Here is a 23,052-nt window from a genome sequence, read left to right on the forward strand (position 1 = left end):
GGTTCATCATTTGGTCTCTCTGTTTCATGAAAACTTTTCCCATCAAGTGACGAACAACAGAAAATCATTGCAGAAGCTTTTTTTTTTGTACCCCCAAAAAATCATGCCAGTTTACAAAACATTTTACATCCAACCAAACGGACGAGAGAAATCTTGAAGCGTTTTACATCCTACCCCGAAACAAACCGTGAGAATTCCTCCAAGTAAAATTTTACTTGGAGATTGATTTATCCCATTTTCTCAAGGTCCAAGATTGTCACCATCAAAGTTTCTAGCTTCCTTCCTTGGTAATGCATTACTGTTTCTAGAATACATTCTTCGGATTTTATTAAGCCTTCGTGATTGCTGGACGATGATGCTTGCTGTTGAAGAACTTTCACTCAAGATGACCTCGTAGCCATCGCGAAGAGGGTCCATTCCTTCAGTTAAAAATTGCCAGAATAAGCCACCTGCAGCCGCCCCTCCGCCACTGGCCGAGGAGTAAATGGTTGAATAGACAGTATTGAACAACAGGTCTCTCTGATTCATGTTGAAGCCGGGATCTTTTGATGATTTCCCGAATTCTGTAAATAGAAGGGGTTTTCGAAGAATCTTCTCTGCATCCTGAATGTGGCTTTGGAGCCAGTTGATCAAGAATGAAAGTTGAGCTTCTTCACTTTGGCCAGCTAACCTATCCATCCATCCACGAATATTCAAGAATTGTCATAGTACCATGTTTTAAAAGACTCGGATCAGTTATGAAGACAACAAAGATTGGGAGTGCCAGTTACCATGCATCCGGATACGAGTGAACCGTGGCAAAATCAATATCCTTAATTTGATTATTTGCTATGAAATCTGTTCCTGCTTGAAAATTTGGATTTAAGTGCTGCTTTTGAGCATTCGATGATCCGTAGAACCCTTCAAGCCCAGCTCCTAACAAGTGATTTCTGTCTATGGACTTCAGGAACCAACCCATTTCTGAGATCCAAGCCTGCGAACGAGTGCAAATCAAGTGAGTAATGAATCAACCTCCTTTAGCGCATGCCAATTCTATCGACCTCCTTTTGCATAAAACAAATGGGATAATATCAGAAACCTTCCCTGAGGTTTCTCTTAATATCACTTGGCACCTCTAAAGTTTTAAAAATATCATTTACCTCCCTTACTTTTGTTATTTGTGTAACAAAATTTTTAAAAACCCTAAACTACCCTATCACTTGCTAAATAAAAATGTTCCTAAACCACTTTGTTCACTTCAAGAAAACCATCACCTCAAAAGCAATCTCTTGTAGTATCACTACATCACAATTCTATACCCCATAAAAATATAAATTTGAAATACAAAAATGATATTTGAAAAGAAATACACTTGCATTAACTTAATTCTATATGCTCAAAATCGATTTCCTATAAATTTACATTTTTTTCCAACATCTTCTCAACCCTTTACTCAAACCATTAAACTATACCAATCATTATAAAAATCAACCCAAAATAAGCAAATAAATCATACTCCACTTTATCACAATCACAAAAAGTAAAAGATAAACAAAATTTAATTTATTATAATTTACAATAAAATATTGCATATTTATCCAAAAAATATGAGTAAGAGAGAATGATGGAGAAAAGTGAAAAAGAAGAATGTGACTTCTGTTTCTTTAATTTTTTAGCTTCATTTATTTGATATGTTGTGAATTATGTGTCAAGTGAGAGTTAATATAGTCATTTTATAATTACTAGGGGAGGTAAGTAATATTTCTAAAATCTCAGGGGTGCCAAATAATATTAAGAAAAACCTCAAGAGAGGTTTCTGATATTATCCCAAAACAAATTCCAGTAAGCGATTGAAACTTGAAAGTACAATTATAGTACGAAGTTAGCGCCCAAGTTTTTCTTATCTTTTGTCTTTTATTTCTCCCTTCCAAATTTTGTGTAGTTCCAAGGTGCAGCCCGTGACTCTTTATGGGGCCAGGTTTAGTGCCCGTGGCTTCTTTTTGTAGGACGCCTGGTCACAACTAACCAAGACATCTTCTGAGGCTAATGTAAATAAAACAGAAAGACAAAGTACTAGATCCACAATAAATTGTGACCAGTCATTTGGTTTGTTAGTCCACCACCAAGACTTTTGGTCGTGGTCATGGGTGGAAGGTTAAGGGTTTAAATGTTACCTTCCATCGATCACTATTTATGACTTATCATTTTAGTGACTTCCTTTGATGGTGCTTTCCATCGGTTAGCTTTCCCCTTCCTTAGAATAGGATCGAGTAAGTTATATAAATGTTATCGTTGTTGAGGAAAAAAAAAAAAAACCAGATCCATAGTAAATTGTGAGAGAGTGTGGACCTCATAAATAATTCACAAGGACGGTTATATATCCTCAATTATCTCATACTTTGATTAACACTGCTTGTAATTTCTTTGGGATGTGGGACATGATGATGAATTTCATTGCTGGGAAAAAAAATTCAAAATACAAACTGCTGCCCACACAAGCCTAGCTATCAATGTTGTCAAAGAGATATTATTGATCGAGTGATTAAAATTGAAATCCCAGAACTAGATTCATGTCTCTTTGTAGAATTAGCTATCAATGTAGAATTAGCTACTCTTCCTATTCTTTTGCCATGCAATGTACCCATGCCCATGCTAATGTGGTGAAATAAGACAATTATGTGTCTTCTGTTTTCCTGATAGACCAATAAAAGTGTATACTTTGAAGACGTTCAACTATACGTATGAAAAGAAATAAGAAAATGAGGAGGTATAGTTGAACATTCTGAACCTGTATAGTTTTGCCTGATGCATCTGTGGTGCACCTTGGTTCGTTCATAAGCTCCCAAGCCATTATTGTGGGATCATCCGTGTAAAATACTCCCGTGATGCTATTTTGTCTGGTTAGAACAGCCTGGCCAAACACGGGAACTCATGGCTGATAAATATGTTCTCGTTACCACAATCGTGAAAATAGTAATGCGGATAGAAATGCTAAAATCAAAAAATTTTGTTCTTTGCTACTTTGTCCGTCTTATCTATTATACTGACTAATTACGAAACACAAGAATTCTTAGGAAAAAAAAAAAATCTTTTCCAACGAATGTGAATAGAAGAAAACGATGACAATAAAATGTTTGGCTGCACCAACCTTGATGTGATCTTTATAGTAGCCTTTGACAACAGCATTTGTGAAGAAATCATCATCAGAATTCAGATTCTCGCCTTTACTTCTAGCCCAGTCTACATACTGCTTCTTTCCTCCAAAATTGTCATAATTGTTTACCAAGCTTAATATCAGCCTTATTCCGTACTTTCTTGCTTCAGAGATGACAAGGTCCAATCCCTTCAACAAATTCGAGCATGCGCTCTATATTATTGTCTTCTAGATGCTAAAGCAAGTTGGTTAATTAATAACAAAAAATGGACAAATAACAGAAACGGGGCTGGCCTGAAACATCTTTTCATTGTAATTGCCAGGAGAAAACTGCAAAGGGAAATCACCTCCATCATTAAAAGCCCAAGTTCTTGCAACAGTAAGGCCATGGCTAACAGCTTCTTCAAATGCAGTAGATACTTTGTTTTGCTTAGATGGGTCAGAGCCAAAGATCATCAACCAGTAGGCATTGAAACCATTTGCATAGAATGGACTGCCATCTTCTAGAAATTGTACGCCTTCAGTTCTGATAAATTCATCTTGTGCTGAAACTTCTGAAGAGGTTCGTCGGTTGTGGATCAAGAACAGAAAAATAAGAAAAAAGGGACCGAAGTGCTTCTTCATTCTTCTTTTCTGACAGTGACCAGCAATGGGAGATTTTATACACAGTAATGTAGTAAAACTAGTATGTTTCCTCAGGTGGAGGAAGGATGAACTTATAAACTAATAAAAGTGGAGACGACAATTACAAACAAACAAATGTTAACAGTTCTCTGCTGTGTTATATTGTTGTCCAACCTCGATGCTTTTAGCTTGGTATAACCCCGCCCGAATCTTGCTTTCCTTCCTTGGCAAAAGGTAACTCCCACGGGCGATTCTTGTACTGACTTGTTTCTGTTGTGAATATACCAGAATCAACATTTTGCTCGGCTATCGTAGTAAAATTCCTAAAACATCACCATTAAATCATCAATTATACGGAATCTGATACCTGTATACCCTGAATTTTTCTTTCCCTCTTTAATTCTAGTCATCCGCACAATCCCATTAAGCTAGCACAAAGGAATACATGTAATTTTGGATGGAAGCAAGTTGTTTGCAGAGCCTAGTATAGTGAACGACAACATGGATAATTTGATAGATATATATAGGTTCGTTAAAATTGACAGAGATAGGGTGTTTTTATTTATTGTCGACGTTCAACATTTTTCCATGTACAAGATGAAATTTTGAGGGGCGATATATAATCTATTTGGACACATATGGTATGGGATCCTCTTATTATGTGTATTCAGTATTTCTATAATTATATTTTATTGCTTGGATGATGAAACTTTAGGGATCTTCCGATGTTGATTCTTAAGACCAAGAAAGTTATATATATATATATATATATATATATATATATATATATATAAAGGGTTTCTTATTCACAAACGAGAAGTTATGAAATATATTTTAACCTATTAAAATTCATCTCCACAGTCCATCAATCTTACTACACATTAAAAAATAAAACATTATTCTAAAAAAAATATATGATTGTATCTATCATAAAAATATTTTTCAATTACCATTTTAATTTTTTTTTATTTCATATACATCACATCACAAGCAATGCTATAATATTATTATAAAATTTTTGCCCAAATAATCCTTTATCTATAGACATTCAAAGCTAATTTCAATTTAGAAGTAAATGTAGTTTGACGGTTGGATAACCGTTGCTATACAATTAACCATTCTGGAAATTTGCAGTGACCAAATTCGGATTTTTCCTTTTCTATTATTATTATTATTATCCCATGTTGGACGCTACGCGTTACATATAAGGCAAAATGCAAATGTTTTTGGGTTTTCCCTGTTCTCTTTTTTCTGATTACATTTCCTTAAAAAAATATTCTCAGTGCAACCAAGCACACCTTCTGACTAACACTACTATATTTTCATTGTGGAAATAGGGCGGGACGGTCATCAGTCCTGAGCAGTTCATGGCCATGATTTGGCCAAAAAATTTTCTATGATCCAGATAACAATGAAGTTTATAAAATTTTGTATTAAAATTACACGTTATGTAAATAAAATTACATCGTGTGTAATCAAAATTACGGCGTTGAAAATGGCCAAAACCGTTGGGGCGGTACAACCGTCCGTGCCCTTGTCCATTGTTAACAAGTTATTAGTGACACTGACAAGCTAGAACGCCGACTGGAGTAGTGTCAACTGCACTGGAATAGGACTGAACAGTAAAGCTTCTGCTCGCTTCACACTGGTGTACTGTTATGGCGGCCAATGCTGTTTTCTCTCAATTGCCCTCTATTGGATCAACAACGGACATTGCTATTTCTTCGCCTTCGTCTTCAGTGAATGGGAAAGGTCAGGCCCCGTCGTTTGGACTCTGTAAAGATCCTGTCTTTTTTATTTAAAATTTGTGGGTTCTTCTCTGTTTGTAGAATATTTGGTTGGTTTTTCCTTTTTGACTTGTCTTTGAATACATTCCAAGCAATGGGATGAGGAGGAGACTTATTGCTTCTGATTGTAAGTAATGGGGTTTAACGGTTTTTTTTTCATTTTTTTAAAGATTTTAAAAAAAAGGAAAGAAATCTTTTTTGCTCTTTAAGTGGGTCTGATGAATTTAGCATATTAGCGTTTGGAGTTTTGAGTACATTCCTGAAAGCGTAGATTATTTAGTCGATGCTTTTATCCTTTTATTTCAGAATTAGTAGAGTTTATCCCCTCTAATTCGAAATCTTTATGCTTTTGTAGTATGCATCTTAACGTTATTTTCCTGTAAAAATATTGTGGATAAATTCAATTAGCATGAATTTTTTCAGCTCAGTTAACTCATTAGGAAGCATCTATAAATCATGAGTCCTCTAGAGTCTCGAAGTCTGTTTTGTTTATATCCTGCTTTTGTATATTTGGACTTGGAAGCCTTCTATTTCTTTCCTCTTTTGTCATTTTTATTGTAGAGTGAAAATCTAGAAAGATTTATGAACTAATATGCTTGTTATTCTAAGCACCATCAGTTGGCCAATTCTCATTTCAAGCAGATTGTTCTTGTTGTAGTAGGCCTTTACAAATTTTTATAAAGATCATAACTAAATTGATTGCACGTCATACATTACATTATCTGAAATTGGATTTTCAAATGTTTAGAAACGCCCTAAAGTGAGTTGGATTGATGCTGCTAATCATGTCTTGGCAAAGATCTGTCTCACATTCAAAATTTGTCCAAATGATGGTCCAAAATTTTCGTACTTGTGTTCTTTTTGATATTCTGCTGTTCCAGCTAATTCAGGTCTGAAGGATTTTCTACACATTAATGATTTTGATAAAGCCACGATTTTGAATATTTTGGAACGGGCAAAAGAGATCAAGGCACTGATAAAATCAGGGGAGAGGACATATCTTCCATTTAAGGGTAAAACAATGGCTATGATTTTTGCCAAGCCATCCATGAGGACAAGAGTTTCATTTGAGACAGGGTTTAACTTGCTTGGTGGTCATACTATATACTTGGGACCAGATGATATCCAGATGGGTAAGCGGGAGGAAACCCGTGATGTTGCTCGTGTTCTGTCTCGCTATAATGATATCATTATGGCTCGTTTGTTTGCTCATCAGGTATGCTGGTGAGACACCTCTCCAAATTTTTTAGACTGTATGAGAATCTTCAATTTTCTCGACATGTAGAAATTTTAAAGAAATGAAAATCTTGCTCCACATATATGATAGGCATTTCGAATGACCCTTATGATCCTGCAGTAGTTGTTTTTTCTTTACATTGCTACTCCCATCTTCATCGAATGAAGTTACTTATTAAGCCAATTCTGTTGAAAATATGCAGACAGGAGATTGTGTGTCCTTTTTTAATGTAAGTGGTAGGTCTCAAACTCAGGGCCTCTCACTTGCATTTGATTTTCATCATCTTCCATAATATTTTGTCCATTTGTTGTGTGAATTTACTTTCTTTTTCTTCTTTTTGAGGATGCTAGTTCTGCTTAGTCTAAAATAATGTTTATCTTTTATGCCGACAGGAAAAGTTAAAAGTAAAAAGTCCAAACCAACTACATTCCCCCATATATAGGAGCTCCTGAAAGACAGTGCAAAATTTTGAATTGGGTGATGTAAAAGCTTCAGTTCACTTTTCTTTGCTGATTCACAGTATTTAGAAGGGCAATGTTGATTTCTGAATTCAATTATATACATTTACCTGAGGTTAATTACTCTGACTTCAGGACATTCTTGAACTGGCTAAGTATGCAACTGTTCCTGTTATCAATGGCCTGACAGATTATAACCATCCTTGTCAAATTATGGCTGATGCACTGACCATCATTGAGCACGTTGGTCAGCTGGAAAGGACTAAGGTGTGCCTCTTCTATATGCTCTTTTACCTGGGCACTTATTTGGTTGTCAAATTAAATTTCTCAATAATCACTCATTTTGTTGGATAATTGAATATTCCAGGTTGTTTATGTTGGAGATGGAAACAACGTTGTGCATTCTTGGCTGCTGTTGGCATCAATTGTTCCTTTTCATTTTGTCTGTGCCTGCCCTAAAGGTTTTGAACCGGATTAGGAGACAGTTAAGAAAGCACAACAGACTGGAGTCAGCAAGATTGAGATAAGTCACGATCCCAGAGAAGCTGTTATAGGAGCTGATGTTGTGTATTCAGACGTTTGGGCTAGTATGGGTCAAAAAGAAGAAGCTGCATATCGCTGTCAACTATTTCAAGGATTCCAGGTATATAATCATGGTTACTTACTGCATGACCTGTAAAGCTTGACAAGTGGACCACATTAGACCACAATATGAAGCCTTGCTACCATTTTAAGGCATCTTTTAAGACGTGATTGACTATGAGACTAGTCAAATTCCTAACTACCACCTGCAGGTATCCATTCTTCTTAGATAAATGAGTTCTATGTTTTTGGCTTTAGGAAAAACATAATTTGAGTACAGCCACATGGCAGAACTGAATAACTGGGAAAATATATTGCTAACTCAAAGCGTTACAAATTTTTGAACGCTATGGCTTGGATGGTGTTAACTTTTAAGTTCGCCAGGTAGCGGCTGAACTTTTCAGACGATACGATGCTAGGATGAGCTACTTAAGATGACAAATATGCGCTACTTGAGAGTGATGAGTGTCTTTTGCGACTATATCTCAAAAAACAGCCACAGAAGCTCTTACAAACGCATGTGCATGAGGACTATGCGGCAGAATTATTTATGTATTTATCAGCCAGATGAGAAGATGTTGATAAAACATATTAGCATAGTTAAATTAGTAATGTTGTTCGCCAGCATGTTTATATGATGGTCTTTCTGCAATGGCAGAGCTGCTGCCCAGCAGTCAGCGCGGTTGCCAAATCAACAGGGTCAATATCACATGATTTAAGTTTTGATTATTACAAACTAAACAAAAATGTGCACAAAGATTACATTAATTTTGTTTGTTTCTAGATTTAAAGTTGTTGAAATTGTTTCTTGTTCAAGTGGTATTTTTACTTTTCAAATATTGGTCATGGTACTAGTTTTATATATTTATGGGTGGCAATGTGAGAGTAGGTTGGAATTTTGCCAAATTTTAGTTGGTGCAAATGTTAGGCAAAATGAAGAGTTTTGAAAATTTACAAGCCTAATTTTGTGTGTGTGTTTTTTTTTCCCCTGTGGGGGAAAGAGGGGAGGGGGAGTCGGGGATGCGAGGCGTATCCTCAACACAATGTGGCTTTGTATCTCTGTAGCAACTTATACTTGCAGCAAACACAGAAAAGGTAATAAAGATTGGACAAATCAGAAAACTAGCAACATGGATATTTCCAGCATTCCGCTAAAGAAGGGATTGTGTTGTGTTACTTTCGATAATGGTTGTTTTACAGAAACATCTGTGAAATGGAAATAATCGGAAGAACACAAGAAGCATTTGAACACAAATATATACTTCATGCTTTTTCTGAAGTGTGCGAGTCCAATGCAATGTACTTATTTTTGACGCGATATCTACTTGCAGGTGGATGGGGAACTGATGAAAGTAGCTGGGCCTAAAGCTTATTTTATGCATTGTTTACCGGCAGAAAGAGGTGTAGAGGTCACGGATGGTGTTATGGAAGCTCCAAACTCCATTGTCTTCCCCCAAGCTGAGAACCGGATGCATGCGCAAAATGCCATCACGCTTCATCTGCTTGGAGTATGAATTTTCTTAGTCAAGGGACTTCAATTGATCCAATCATTTAGTTGACCCTTTTTCCTTGTTCTTTCTCGGTGCAATTGGAAAACTTAGCCATGTCTTCCTCGGTGGTCTGTGTTTTTCTTTTTTTTTCCCTTGTTAAACTCTTCTAAGAAAAGCTTAAATGTAGTGGGAATAATTAGGGTGGGCACGAGTCGAGTACCTGTCCTATCCACTATTTGGTTGACTCGACCCGCACCTTGCGAGTCAACTATTTTCTGACTCTTATTCGTTCCGCATGTCAGCGGATATTCTGTTATGAGATAGGGTCGGGTAAGCGGATACCCGGTCTGTCCCATTTATCATTTAATTTTTTTTTAAAAAATAATTTATACTAATTTAATTTTATAATTTACATATTCATCTACGATTTAATAAAGATTTTTTTCTCAAAAAAAGTCTCCCATCAAGAAACAAGAATGCAAAGAAAATACAAGATAAAGGAAAAAAATTAAAAGAATTCAAAATCAATAAAAGTTTAAAATAAGTAACACATTTTTTAAAATATATGTTCTACATTAATTAAACTCTTTTTTATAAAACATAAGATTATGACTTTTATAAACGAATCTTGTAAATAAATTATAATCTCTTATATTTGTAATCTCATATTTGTAATGCAATTTGTTCAATAAAATTACTTATTAACTTTAAATTATTATTTTATAATATGTATAAAAATTATATATATATATATATATATAGAGCAGATAAGGTATCCGCAAATTTTTAATTATGTGACCCTAATTCGCCGCGCATCTTAACAGATACCTAAAGTGTATTCCCTATGGGTTTTTGATACACTATTTTCTATTTCAAATGAAGTGTATTATATGATATCTTAACTCATAGAGCCATTTGTGCAAATTCAACATCCGAAATTCCGAGGTGATCAAAGCTTCAGGTTCATTGGGGGTGAGGCTTAGTTAAACAAAATAGTTATGTGGGCCTTTGAGGTTAAGCCGCGAGTCTTTTCTCTGCGACCGTTACAAACTTCTTCCATTGTGAATCCAATTGTCTCTACATTGTGAAATTACTAGAATTTGCATAAAATTGCCTATTACTAGAATATCGTAAATATATCTACATGGTGAGAGGAGATTATGGCAAATGAAACGAGGGCAGCTACAATTACAGTGCTGGCACCATCTCTCGAATCTTTGTTCACCTTTCTTCGGAGTTGAATTTGTTCCATGCAGCCTGCATCTCGAAGGACTAATAGATTAGATGAACAATCACACATTTATCAAACAAATTGATGGGAGAAAGGTCACAGAAAAAAAAATTTTAAATGAATCCGGCAAGACTTCGAAAAAGGTTAAGGTGACCGTATAAGAGGGTGATGCTAAGTCTCAGTGACGGAAAATGGCTACATGACACACCGCTTTGCAGACTAATTGTTTTTCTCCCTCAAGCAACAAGTCTCAAATTTGGAGTCAAGACTCAGCATAGAAGAAAAAACATGCACCTTGAGAAGATCAAAGACTTTTTCGCATATGTACTTTTGCTGGATGCTTGCCCCCCTTTGCTGTAACTTGTCAGGATGAACATAAAGAGTTGCCTTCCGGTAAGCTTTCTTCAGAGCATTAGTGGTTATAATCTCTGTCAGGGAAATTGACTGCCATCCACTGTTTGGCCCTAGAATCTGTATTCAGTGAGAGGATTATCAGCCAATGCCTAATACAATCAGCAATTAGAAGGGCAACAACTAACTCCACATGAGAAGAGGCAAATCATATTAAGAGTCAACTAGAGTTGAACACTTCTTGCATGCATTCACATCCACCAAGACACCGAGGGAAAATAGTGTCATTGTAAATCACGTATGTAGGATCACACAAGAACTTCAAGCATCACAGCAAGGAACGTACTAACTTAACATCAAAATGAGATCAATTGGAGTATTTTCGCAGCAGTTTTTAATCAATTTGATGCAATAGTGAAGTTTGACAACTTCCAAAATCGAGTTAATCAGAGTTTTGATTTTTTTTTTCCAATTTTGAAACTGGAACATCGCAAGACCAAAAATGAAGAAAACACTGATGCAACAAGGAAGCTGAAAACATACGTATTGGAGAGTTGACAGCAGTGCCCGCAAGTTCCCCTCCTTCCCACTGGCCCATCGCTTAATATCTGCATCAAGAGTTTCTGCTAGTCTCTGTATTTCAGGAATACAAACAAGCTGGTGAGACAAAATGCATAATCTTTTATAGGGGAGGTCAAATAGTAAGGGAGAATTATTACATTTCTCTCGGCTTGCTCTCTCTGAGCAAGAACATCTCGAAGGTTCTTCTCTGCAAGGGCTTTTGCCTGAAAAGCAGACATCAGAACATCATCATAAATAAGTAGGCCAAAGTGAATGTCCAGTATTCTAAAAAATTATGAATACAACAAATGCGTACCGCTCTTTCCATGATTCTCTGATGTCGCTCTAACCTTGCTTTACGTCTCTGAGCTGATTCATTATTGGTCCCATCAAAGCTCTCTAAATCCTGTCGGATATACATGTATCAACCACTGGAGATGCAAGTAGATATCACACTTTAAGAGAAATGACAATTTCATGAAAGACACTCACAGATGAAGAAAAGCTGTGTTTTAACCCATTAACTCTGGAAGCACCAGAAAACTTTCCAGAAGCATTTCTTTCTGCCTGCGTTCTCATCTCACTGGTAGTCTTCTGGGACAATGCTTTTTCAAGAGCACGCTCACGAGCCTCTGCAGTAGCTCTCTCTACTGCAGCACGTTCTGCCCTAAGCTTGGCATCAATGGAAGAAGCTTTACCTGTTGGCACCTTTGGCCCAGAAGACTTCTTCTCAAGCTTTTCCCGTGCTTCGGCCATTGCTCTTTGTCGAACTTCAGCAGTTGCTTTGTCCACAGCAGCTCTCTCTGCCCGTTCTCGGGCTTCAGCAAATGCCCTTTCACGAGCTTCACGAATTGCTCTTTCAACGGCTATTCTGTGTTTTTTCTGCTCTCTTTCCCTCTTGTTTACTTCAGTACTTTCAAGGCAATCCTTTGCTGCCTCTTCTTTTTGCACATTTTCTCTGATTTCCTTATCTTCCTTTGCAAAGGTTTTGCATCCATTCTCCTCATTATGTTCTGCACTTTGGCCTGTTTTCATCTCAGTATTAGTTTCCACATGTTCTTCCCATTTAAGCTCCACAGGGAATTCAGAATTTCCTGGTTCCTTTTGGCTCTTGATGCACTCTCTTTCTTCGAGATGTAATTCAATAGTATCTTTTTCATCATCTTTCTCATGAGCAATGCCATCCACATGGACACTTTCTGCATTTCCCCCAGATTCATGAACTAAACCACCACCATTTGCTGGATTGATGCCAGATTCAAATCCTCTGTCAATTTCTTCACTTTGTTTTTGCCCATACACTTTGTCAACCAACCCAGCACAACTTTCAGTTTTGATAGAATTTTCGGATTCATTGTCATTGTTGTGAATTTGTTTCTGCCCATTCATGTTGAAATCAAAATTTGATGAATCTTTAATTTCGGAAGGAGCATCATTTGCCTGTTCACCATCTACTGTGTCCTCTGTGGTGCAATTGGAAATGAAAACAGTTGTAATAGCTGTCTCTGCGTCCTTTGACAGTTCTGCCTCACAATTAACCTGTGTAAAACCAAAATCTGCTGTCTTTTCAAAAAAATCAACAACCTCAAAGACATCTCTTATCCCGCTCTCCATTGTATGCACTTCTTCACCCTTCAATGTGGATGCCTCTTCAATGTCCTGGGGTGCTTCCGCATCCTCTTCGAACTCATAAAAAGATTCTGGGATCCCCACTTTGCGAGCCTCCTCTTCATTGTTTCTTCTTTCCTGTTGATTATTTTGCTCACTGCAATTTTCTACTTCAGATCTGCATGCCTCCTGAATGTCATCTGGGTTGACACTCTGATCATTGTTGTATGCATCAAAATCCGTATCAAGACTCTCCTTGTAAGCAGCCTCCTGAAATAAATTTGCCCCAGGATTTTCCGCACTATCTACTGTTCGGTCCCAGGAGTCACCAACTTTTTGAACGGAGTTACCAACTTCTTGAACCTCTTCATTGACTTCTATCTTCTGGTGCACTGAGCTGTTATCAGCATCTTCATCCATACCATCCTCTTCTATACTTTGGCAACTCCCTGCAGATCTTCTATCCATTGCTTCCCATACATGCTCTTCCTCTGACATATTCTGGTTTTCCTCTCCATTAACAGATTGCGTTGATCTCTGCCCATCAGTTTCTTGCTTATAATAACCTTCCAACCTATCCTCAGAATCATCTTCCAGTCCCTTTCTGCTACATACACAGCAAGTGGCCCTCTTTAGCGCATGTTCATTACCAAACCATAGATGAAAATCTTCCGGCTCAAGGTCAACTTCTTCATCCACTTTGCAATCTTCTTGTCCGCACACATGAATATCCTCCAGTTTTTCCTCTCCTTCCTGATCAGAGGATCTTTTCTCTAGCTTCAAGAAGTCATTTTCTTGCAAAAGATTCCCCAACTTTTCAGGCTCAAAGTGTCCTTCACTTATTTTTTCGTTAAAATCCTCATGCTTCTCCTTGCATTTTTGCTCTTCAACTAAATTAGCTCGTCCGTTTTTAGTTACTTCATCTGCTTGGGAAAATATCTGGGTTTCACTTACTTTGTCTTTGTTAGCAAACAGAGATGACTCAGAACCGTCTACATTTTTTTTCAACTCCTCTGACCTTCCAAATGCATTTAACTTAGCCTCTGTATCCCCAGACTCAAGGATTCTGTTAACAGCATTTACTTTCTCACTAGCATTCAAGTCCACGGTCACCTTAACCAGCTTTGGCTCTTCGATGCTATGTTTTTCTTTATCCAAAGTTTGAATAGTGCTATTCCTCTTACCTACCAGCTCAGAGGCCAAAGCTGCCACTCTATGCTTTCCATTGCTAAGCAGTTGAGAAAACCACGTTGCCACCCCATTTTCCTCAGCTACTTCAACATTTTCACCATTTATTGCCACCACACCCTGTTGACCTGTAGAAGACTCCTCACAATCTTTGAAGGGTAAAGCAACTTCACCATTTCCAAATGCAAGGTACTGGTCACCTCCACAGGAATCTAGCATTTCATTATCTACACTTCTACATGCTTCATTCACATTTTTCTCTCTGACATTGTGTAGTTCCTGAACATGCTTCATTTCCCTTGCATCCTTAGTTTTTAACCTCCCCTTAGAATGCAGTTTAGAACCTTGGCCAGAATCTCTTTTTCGTTCCATTATTTCCTTCACAATTCTTATGCTTTCTTGGGCCTGCTCTATGGCTTTTTTTAAAGCAGCTGCAGGGGCAGCAGCAGCTGAATTTACGTCAAGTTCCTCATCAGAGAAAGGAGTTGAATAAGCACCAGTAACCTTTTCAGAAGCCTCGACTTTTGAAGAATTTGATCTGTTGGTGTGCCCCTTGCTATCAAACAGATTGGCTGAAGAACTACAAGGTGGAGGCACATTATAAGGATGTGACTTCATGCCAGGTTTCTCCATATTTGACAGTATATCGCTCGAATTGGATGCATCCTGATAACATTCGCCTTTATCTTTAACCAAACTTTCAGAAGCTTGTATCGTAGGGAGCTGCCATTTGGCTCTCCTCCCAGATTTTTCTTCAGATATGTCAACATTTGAGCTCCTATTATGATTAACTTCTAACTTAACTTGGGGCATTGCCTTATCCTTTTCTCCTTTTTGCTGACGATCACTGCAGTTCCTGTTATGATTAACATCGGATTTGACTGAAGGAATAGCCTTATCCTGTTCCGTCTTTTGCAGACAGTCACTGGAGCTCTGGTTACGACTAACTTGTGTTTTCAATGGGGGCATTGCTCTGTCCTGTTCTGTCTTTTGCAGACAGTCACTCAAGTCCTGGTTATGACTAACTTGTGCTTTCAATGGAGGCATCGCCTTATCCAATTCTGTCCTTCGCAGATGATCAAAGGAGCCCTGTTTATGATTGCATTCTGCTTTAACTTGAGATAATGCCTTATCCTGCTCTACCTTTTGTAAACGGGCAGTTTCATCAATAATGCATGTAAACCCAGGAACAGCATGGAGTTGAGCTATGTGTGTAGTGCCGCTGGAACCATCTTTTCTCTGTTGGCCAGTCTTATGATAAGACATATTAAACTGCTTTCCACCATCAACAAAATCCTCAGATGCTTCAGAAGAGTGGCTTTTATTCTTCTCAGAAGAATTAAAACGATCTGATCCTTTTAGAGGAGGACACGGGTCTGTTGAGATCCTAAAAAAGTCAAAAAGAAAACTTGACCTAGTAAGATAAGGTGACAAGAAAATTTTAGAAGAAAGCCTTGGAAGTAACCAGTACTTGTATGTGATCTGACAAACAGGTACATTGCTACAGATAATCACTGTAAACCTGCAACCCCAGCATCCATATAACATCACTAGATGCTTCAAACACATGCAATAAAAGCTGCTCCCTTCCTGCCTTTTGCCCTATCCCTCTAACAACACAGAGAAAATCACCCCAGAAATGCATTCATTGTACATAAAATATGCACTTTTAGTTTGTCGAGAAAAATGATAATCTGCTAAAAATCTTATTTCATAAGAAGGTTGTCAAACACCTGTCCCGTGTAAACCATAAGCTTTCTTTTATCAGCTGAACAACACCTCACATTAGCGAAAAACAAGATGTGTAATTAATTCTTCTAAACAACATCTCACATTAGCAAAAAACGACAAGATACGTAATTAATTCTTAAAGCAACAAGATATAGCAAAAACTATCAAAACCTCCAGCTACTGCAACAACCAAAATCCCAAGAATCAGGCTTGAAACAGCAAATTTAAACTTTTCATAATCGCATAAACCTGCCACATAATCAAACTGCACAGGAAAACCTTCTAATACCTCAACATCTGAAAGAAATAATAGCTTACAGGATATTATTGAGACACAATACCCATTTTGGCATGACCAGGCCAAATTTTCCCTATTCTACCAAATGTATAAAATATACATCATTCCAACAAGGTATCATTAGAAACACATTGACTAACAATATTCCAGTTCAATCTGCGAGCTGCAACAAAGGAAAATCTATTATAGCACTTTCCTTGAAACGAAAAGTCCACGACTAAAACACAAACAAAGACAGAGAGAAGTTAAACGAGAAAAGTTCCAGTTTTTAGCAGGAATGGAGAAGATAAGTATCAGTATAATCTTCAAGATTTAAATTTGCTATCAGCAGCCAGTAAGGTCAGCTAAAGAAACTCTATCATTCTCAACATTTCAACAGAAAACAAGAAAAAAGGAGGACATTTTTCACTTCTTCCTGGGAAGATAAGCTCTTCAACAAACTAAGCATTACCTCAAGAACCCAGAAGGGAAAGGACAAACAAAAATTCAACTCTAATATCCACAAAACAAAAAAGCGAAATATAAAAATTACCTAGCTTTAGCTTTATCGCGCTTGACTTTTTTAACCCCATTAAACAACTCTTCACAAGGCGGCACAGCCATAGCTACATCATCACCGCCAGCACCACCACCAAAGCCTCCAAAAATGGTCGAATAGTCCAGCTTGCTATCGGAGCTCCGAAACCCACCAGGGCCATGTCTTTTGTCCAGGTCCGACAGGTCAAGAACCGGAATAGAACTGCCACGTGTACCATTTCTGCCACCAAAAATTTCAGCGTAGTCTTCAGCAGCTACTTTTCTTGAGGCAAATCCCGCAACAGCTCCGAACCTGGGTTTAGAGCCACCCAGCAAAACGTCGTCGTAGGCGTCTTTACCGGAAAATGACAAGCCATTGCTGTTAGCACTACTGGCATTAGAAAGCTTTCTTCTGTGATGAAAAAAAGGCCCAGTCAAAGACTCCATCGAACAAAAATTTCTTCGAGCTTTAGCCTGGTTTTTTCTCTTCTGGTAAAAACGCGTTTTTCAAAGTTTCTCTGATTTATTATTATTATTATTATTATTATTTTCTTCCACTCTTCTTCTTCCTCGGTGGTCTGTGTTAAGCCTCTGCAGGGAAAACGCTGCCCTGCAGAGCCAGACAAAAGGCGGAAGAGAAAAAATGAGTGGGGTTAGAATAACAAAATGGAGAAATGATTTTAAGTGCTTGCTCGCTGTATTGGGGCTGTGCTGGCATTTGGCAAGCAGGGAGTGACCGGTTTTGCCGGTGGGGGAGGCAGTGTGGCCCCTATTTGAGACATAACGTCGCCGTAAGGGTATTTTGGAAATTCGGATCCCACCCCCTTTTGTAGGAATTGTGCATAGGGCTGCAAACGAGTCGAGTCGAATCGAGTTTTGGACTAATCGAGCCGAATCTCGACTAAATTTTACCAAACTCGAATCGAGCTCGAGCTCGACGAGCCAGCGTAATTTCGAAACTCGAGCTCGAAAAAAAAAATAATTATTTTATTTTTTAAAAAATAAATAAAATAATATTTTTTTCTTAAAAATAATAAAATATTAAGGATATATATGTAATTTTACTATTAAAATAAAAAATAAAAAATAAAAAAAATAATATATAATATACTCAAACTCGCGAGCCGGCTTAATATTTTGAGCTCGAGCTTGAATCGAGCCGCTCGATTCGTTTGCAGCCCTAATTGTGCAGGCATGAATGAACTATGAAAGAGGTTGAGAACCAATTTAGGACGGAATCATTTATTATTAGCTCTATTAGGCTAATTAATTAAACTAGTTTTGAACAAAGATTAAGGGTATTTGTTTTGACTTCAATTGTAAAATCATTAAAAAAGAAAAAAGAAAATTGATTTCATGTATGAACTAACTGCGTAAGAGGAAGTTGGACTGTAAGTTTGAATAATATCTAGTTCACAATAAAATACTATAAGAATCTTCATAATGAAAGCTTGATTTACTTTCTCCATTATTGCTCGTTTCTTTTTTTTTCCTCTCTTTTTGCACCCATTGTTCTGGAGAATATTTTGAGAAAATATAGTGATTGGTAGCTCTGTTTGGATTAGTTGTTTTTTAAAGTGTATTTCAAAAACTTTACTATAATTGTGTGTATGAAAAATTTTTACTGTAAATGTTTTTTGAATTGTTTTTAAAATATATTTTAGGATATTTTTATAATTTATAACTTTTTAAGGTATTTTTTAAAAAAACTTTTACACCACCCACCACCACCCCCTCCATCCTCCTCTCTTTTCTTTCCTCCCCCTCCTCCTCCCTCTTTCCTCTCCCTTCTCCCTCCTCTCCTCCTTTCCCCTAATCCCAAACCTCTCTCCTATTCACGGGTGGTGGTTGCGAATCTAACCACCACTTTAGCCGCGACCTTCTTGGTTGCTATCAAAAAGGTCGCGACCAAAAGCCATGAGTCGTGGCTTTTGGCCGTGACCAGAAAGTTGCGGTCAGTGGAGGAGATGGAGTATTGGGGGATGAGGTAAGGGAAGAGAGAAGGGAGGAAAGAGAAAGAGAGAGAGGAGGATGAAGAAAAGAATAGCAGAAGAAGAGAGAGAGAAGGGAGGGTCGTGGGTGTAGGGTGATGGCAATAAGGTGGTGGCAGTGGTGGTGGAGAGTGATGGATGGTGGTTGTGTATTTTTTTGTATATTTGGAGTTTTTTTTATATATATATTATGTGAATATAGTGTTTTTAGAGTTATTTTTATTTGTGTATTATTGTAATATTATATATGAAAATTTTGTTTTTCAAAATTTGAAGAATCCAAATAGAGCCCAAGTTATTCGAGCTCAATTTCAAGCTTGTCTTGTTTAAAACTTAGTAAAAAGTTAAATAGAAATATAAGTTTGACTTTAAGGAGGTAAAAAAAACACAATTTGAAGTAAATTTGAAAACTGGAGTAATTTTTGGGCTCGACCAAGGACAAAGAAGATTGGTATGTTTGGAATGTTGTGATTGCTAAGGTGTTTGAATAGTTGGTTCATGGCTGTGGCCCTGTGGGATGTTTAATGCGTCAGCGTTTTTACGTGTAGTTTGGGAGTGGGGCCTTTCGTAGAAGTCGCTTATAAGTTGTTGTATCGGATTGTCGTTTTAGACAGCGGGTCCCTTGGGCTTAACTGGGAGCTGCAGAGCTATGTTTGCATAGTTGAACCAAGTATCGACTCAATCGAGTACAAGGGTCAGGGTTCGCTAAGTATTGAACCAGATGATATCATAAATAAAAATTATTTAAAAATTAAAATATTGTATGCAAAAAATCTAAGAGCATGTTAATATTAATAAAGGTATATTCATATATATTTGATGTTTCAAATATATTTAACAAGAAAATACAAAGAAATTAGAACGATCAAGTAGCAATTTATATTATTTAATGAACAGTAACAAGTTTAGAATTAAAATTATGGATTTGATTGAAAAATAACATCAAACTTTAGGACACCATTTATAAAGTATGAAATATTTGAAATATATTAATAATTTTTAACAATCTAGAAGTCAAAACATAATATTGAAAATGCTTTCACCTTTAAAAAAAAAAAAATTTTGACGCCAAACCGGTTTTCTTCCGATTCTTTCTATTTTTCCCGTCAAACCCGATTTTTTATTTGATTTGATTGAGTTTCTATCTATTTGATTTTTTAAGATAATTTGGATCGGACACTTGGTCGGTTTCCGGTTTGACCGCTCGATCTGGCTCGAGTTTAAAAACATAGCATCAAAGTTTACCTTTACTATTCTTAATTGTGAAATGCTTCTCATAAGATGCATTAGACGGAATTTAAATCCTCAACCTAATAATATATGAAGAGTTTTAAAGGGGTTCTTGTTATTTTTGGTCATCAGACCAAGGCCAATGACTTCAATTCTTTGTTCATTGGATATCTCATCTTCGTTTATAGCTTTTCATATATTTTGGCTGATTAATTTTGACTCATCTTCTCATGTTGTGATTGCGATTGCAAAGAGAGAAAAAAAATGAGGATCTTTCCCAAACGTGGTGATGGGCGAATCCTTCATTTTAAAATTCAAACAAGATGATCATTTGACATACACGTTACAATGGAATTGAATAATAGCGAGGTTAAGGATTTAAATTTTACTTTTCATCAATGATCACAATACGTGATTTCTCAAAAAATTCATACAGGTGCATAATAGATAAAGTGACGAAGTGATGATGACAAAAAAAAAATGATCATATATTTTACGCTTCTTTGGAGAATCACTAATGGGAGAAAGGTTAATATGCATGACAACATCCTATGACATAATAATTACAAACAAAAAAAGAAGTAATTATTACAACTTTTTGCTAAGGCTTTGATATAGTTGTCACTTTATGAGTTTCAAACTAAGGAATTATCATGTGTTGAATTTTGAAAAAGCTACACCGCTACTGGACACTGCCAAACTGTCATCCGCTCAGATATACTGTAGCATGCAAAAATAGCGAATTCAATTTAGTGCTCAAGTTTCAAAACTCGTAGTACAAAAATTTAACAAGGTAACTAGACAAATTATATATTACTCCGTTTACTAATGGCAACTTGAGCATATAAGATTGTCTATGTTTCACAATAATGATTATTTACATGTAAATCTTGAAGTGTGTGCAATACAAATTTCTGCAAAATGGTTGAGCGGCTAGATTAGCCTGAAATTAATTTAGAGTTATATCCTATTTATAGTTTCACCTAGAGTCTCTCTTTAATTTGTTTTCCTTAATGATATACGGTCTTGGAGCACAATTTTTGTAGGTCATTAAAACACATTATATATTTCGTAGGTAATTACACAATTTTGTAGCTCATGATTTTTTTCAAATGGATATAACATGTTCTAATATAAATGCAAGTATGGAACAAAAGCATATTTAAGAGCTTGGAGCAAGGCATTACACGTATTGAAGTTATAACCATACTCTCAATTATAGTAGCCATGCATTGACCTTTCAAACTAAATTCCCTGTATTCTCTCCAGATTTATTTTTTCCCCTTGAAAGTACCCTGCACAAGGTGTTGTGTGACCCCAAAATAATGACCTTGTCAAATCATGCACCTCATAGTTCTCAACTAGACTTGATTTCAAGTGGTGGATGGTGGGGTTTTATTCCTCCGGCACCATTTGTTTGTTTAGGGGCTGCATCTGCAGAGGATTTCACAGCACATTCAGATGGGCATTTCGCATTTTTCATCATATGCAAGACTGCCCTCTTCACTTTGCTTCCCAGTTATCCAGTACTGTGTATATATTTTACAGATGTAGTATCTTTATTTACGTATTTAGCACAAGGTACAGGATCCCTTTTGGGTAACATTTTCTCTCAATGTTTCTAATAGCGTAGATAGGTCGTTTTTCTTCATGAAATGAAATTCAGTAATTAACATTAGTCATTCAATTTTGGGAAAGTACAATGAAGGTGGCATTTGGTTTTGAACCATAATTAATAAAGCACCGACCAGATTCGTCTTTAAATAAAATATATTGAACTATCTGAATTATTAGTATTTCTTTATTTGTGTCAAAGCCCTCCCATTGACATTCACATCTACTAAAAAGAAGAAAATGATTCCGCCAGAGCAAGAATCGCCAGACAATAGAACTGCAACCAATAAAAAAGTACAGTCAGTATTTCCAAATCGCCCAAAACATGTTATTGTCCGGACACCTTCCAACATGGCAACACGATTAAATTTTGTTACCTTATCTAACTTGAGGGTATAGGAGAATTAATATTTCAAATTACTCAACCTTTTATCTGCCATAAACTGATGTATATTATTGGCCATAATAAACCTCTTAGCGAAACAGTTAAGTATATATATATATATATGTATAGTTATTTATAAGTTAGAAATTTTGTACTCGAAACCTCCTACTTACGGGTTACGGTCCTCCCCCTACGCCACCCTCCTCAGAAGCGGTTAAGTTGAAGCGGCATGAATTTGCACCACAGCTCATTGACAGTTTGACGCCAACCATGCTAACTTCCATGAAAATGGAAATGTATGGCTGGATGCGACCTTTCCAAGAAAAACCAAACTTGGAGGCAAGGGGAAGTAATCTTCTCTTGCACAATGTAGACATGGAAATAGACGACCTTAAACCCTCTTTTTTTTTGGGGTTTTGGACCTTTCTTTTGTGGGGTATTCCGTCTTCATCAATGGGATCCTAGTAATGATTTTTGGTTCTTGCACATATAGAATCATTCACAGCCACGTTACATGAACTAACCGTCTAATACTTTTGAGAGCTTAGGTTAGTTTATTAGGAATGAGATCCTGTAGGACCCGCATAAGCATGGCACCATCCTACAGGACCTACACTTGAAGGCATATACTAATTGACAACAAATTTTAAACCACAGACAGGGAAAAATCAAAAGTTGTCTCCTCAAGTGATGGCCCTCCATTGTTTAAAGCCACTTCTTTATCAAAAGGGTGTCTTTTCCTATGGTGGTATTATTATTTGAATTATTGGGATGTTAATTGGTAAAAGGGTGTTCCATTGATTGTCTTGTTGATCCTGTCATCATTGCATTCTAATTCCGTTTCAAAGTTGAAACGATTTAATAGAGTACTAATGCTCATTCAAGAAACAGAAGCTCTGCTTAGTGTTGATGGTGATATCAATAAATTTTGTTAATTCTATCACTTTTCCCTGTTCTCTTTCCACCCTTAACTATGAATTATTAGTCACAAAATTCAAATCCTGAACCTTAATTACTGTATGCATCAACAAAATAAA

General features: G+C 36.7%; 3 protein-coding genes across 3 annotated transcripts; 1 reads left to right on the forward strand and 2 right to left on the reverse strand.

Annotated features, from left to right (window-relative positions):
• Window positions 1-140: 140 nt before the first annotated feature.
• LOC113750109 (mannan endo-1,4-beta-mannosidase 7-like) lies at window positions 141-4,008 on the reverse strand. Its single transcript, XM_027294047.1, has 5 exons — window positions 3,428-4,008; window positions 3,128-3,322; window positions 2,768-2,890; window positions 771-973; window positions 141-670 (listed from the first exon to the last, which is right to left on the reverse strand). The coding sequence occupies exons 1-5, from the start codon at window positions 3,755-3,757 to the stop codon at window positions 241-243; spliced, it is 1,281 nt and encodes a 426-aa protein (XP_027149848.1). The 5' UTR covers window positions 3,758-4,008; the 3' UTR covers window positions 141-240.
• Window positions 4,009-5,365: 1,357 nt separating this feature from the next.
• On the forward strand, window positions 5,366-9,590 carry LOC113749886 (ornithine carbamoyltransferase, chloroplastic-like). The gene is given in 5 exon segments (XM_027293761.1): window positions 5,366-5,509; window positions 6,435-6,760; window positions 7,375-7,506; window positions 7,607-7,882; window positions 9,153-9,590. Coding segments are annotated over 5 exon segments (1,011 nt in total). The 5' UTR covers window positions 5,366-5,415; the 3' UTR covers window positions 9,336-9,590.
• A 667-nt stretch (window positions 9,591-10,257) lies between these two features.
• Window positions 10,258-17,354, reverse strand: LOC113749341 (auxilin-like protein 1). The gene is made up of 7 exons (XM_027293039.1): window positions 16,812-17,354; window positions 11,947-15,637; window positions 11,771-11,860; window positions 11,613-11,678; window positions 11,437-11,526; window positions 10,837-11,013; window positions 10,258-10,568 (listed from the first exon to the last, which is right to left on the reverse strand). The coding sequence occupies exons 1-7, from the start codon at window positions 17,240-17,242 to the stop codon at window positions 10,533-10,535; spliced, it is 4,581 nt and encodes a 1,526-aa protein (XP_027148840.1). The 5' UTR covers window positions 17,243-17,354; the 3' UTR covers window positions 10,258-10,532.
• Between the last annotated feature and the right edge of the window lie 5,698 nt (window positions 17,355-23,052).

This window comes from Coffea eugenioides, chromosome 10, assembly GCF_003713205.1.
Source record: "Coffea eugenioides isolate CCC68of chromosome 10, Ceug_1.0, whole genome shotgun sequence".
NCBI classification, from domain to species: domain Eukaryota; kingdom Viridiplantae; phylum Streptophyta; class Magnoliopsida; order Gentianales; family Rubiaceae; genus Coffea; species Coffea eugenioides.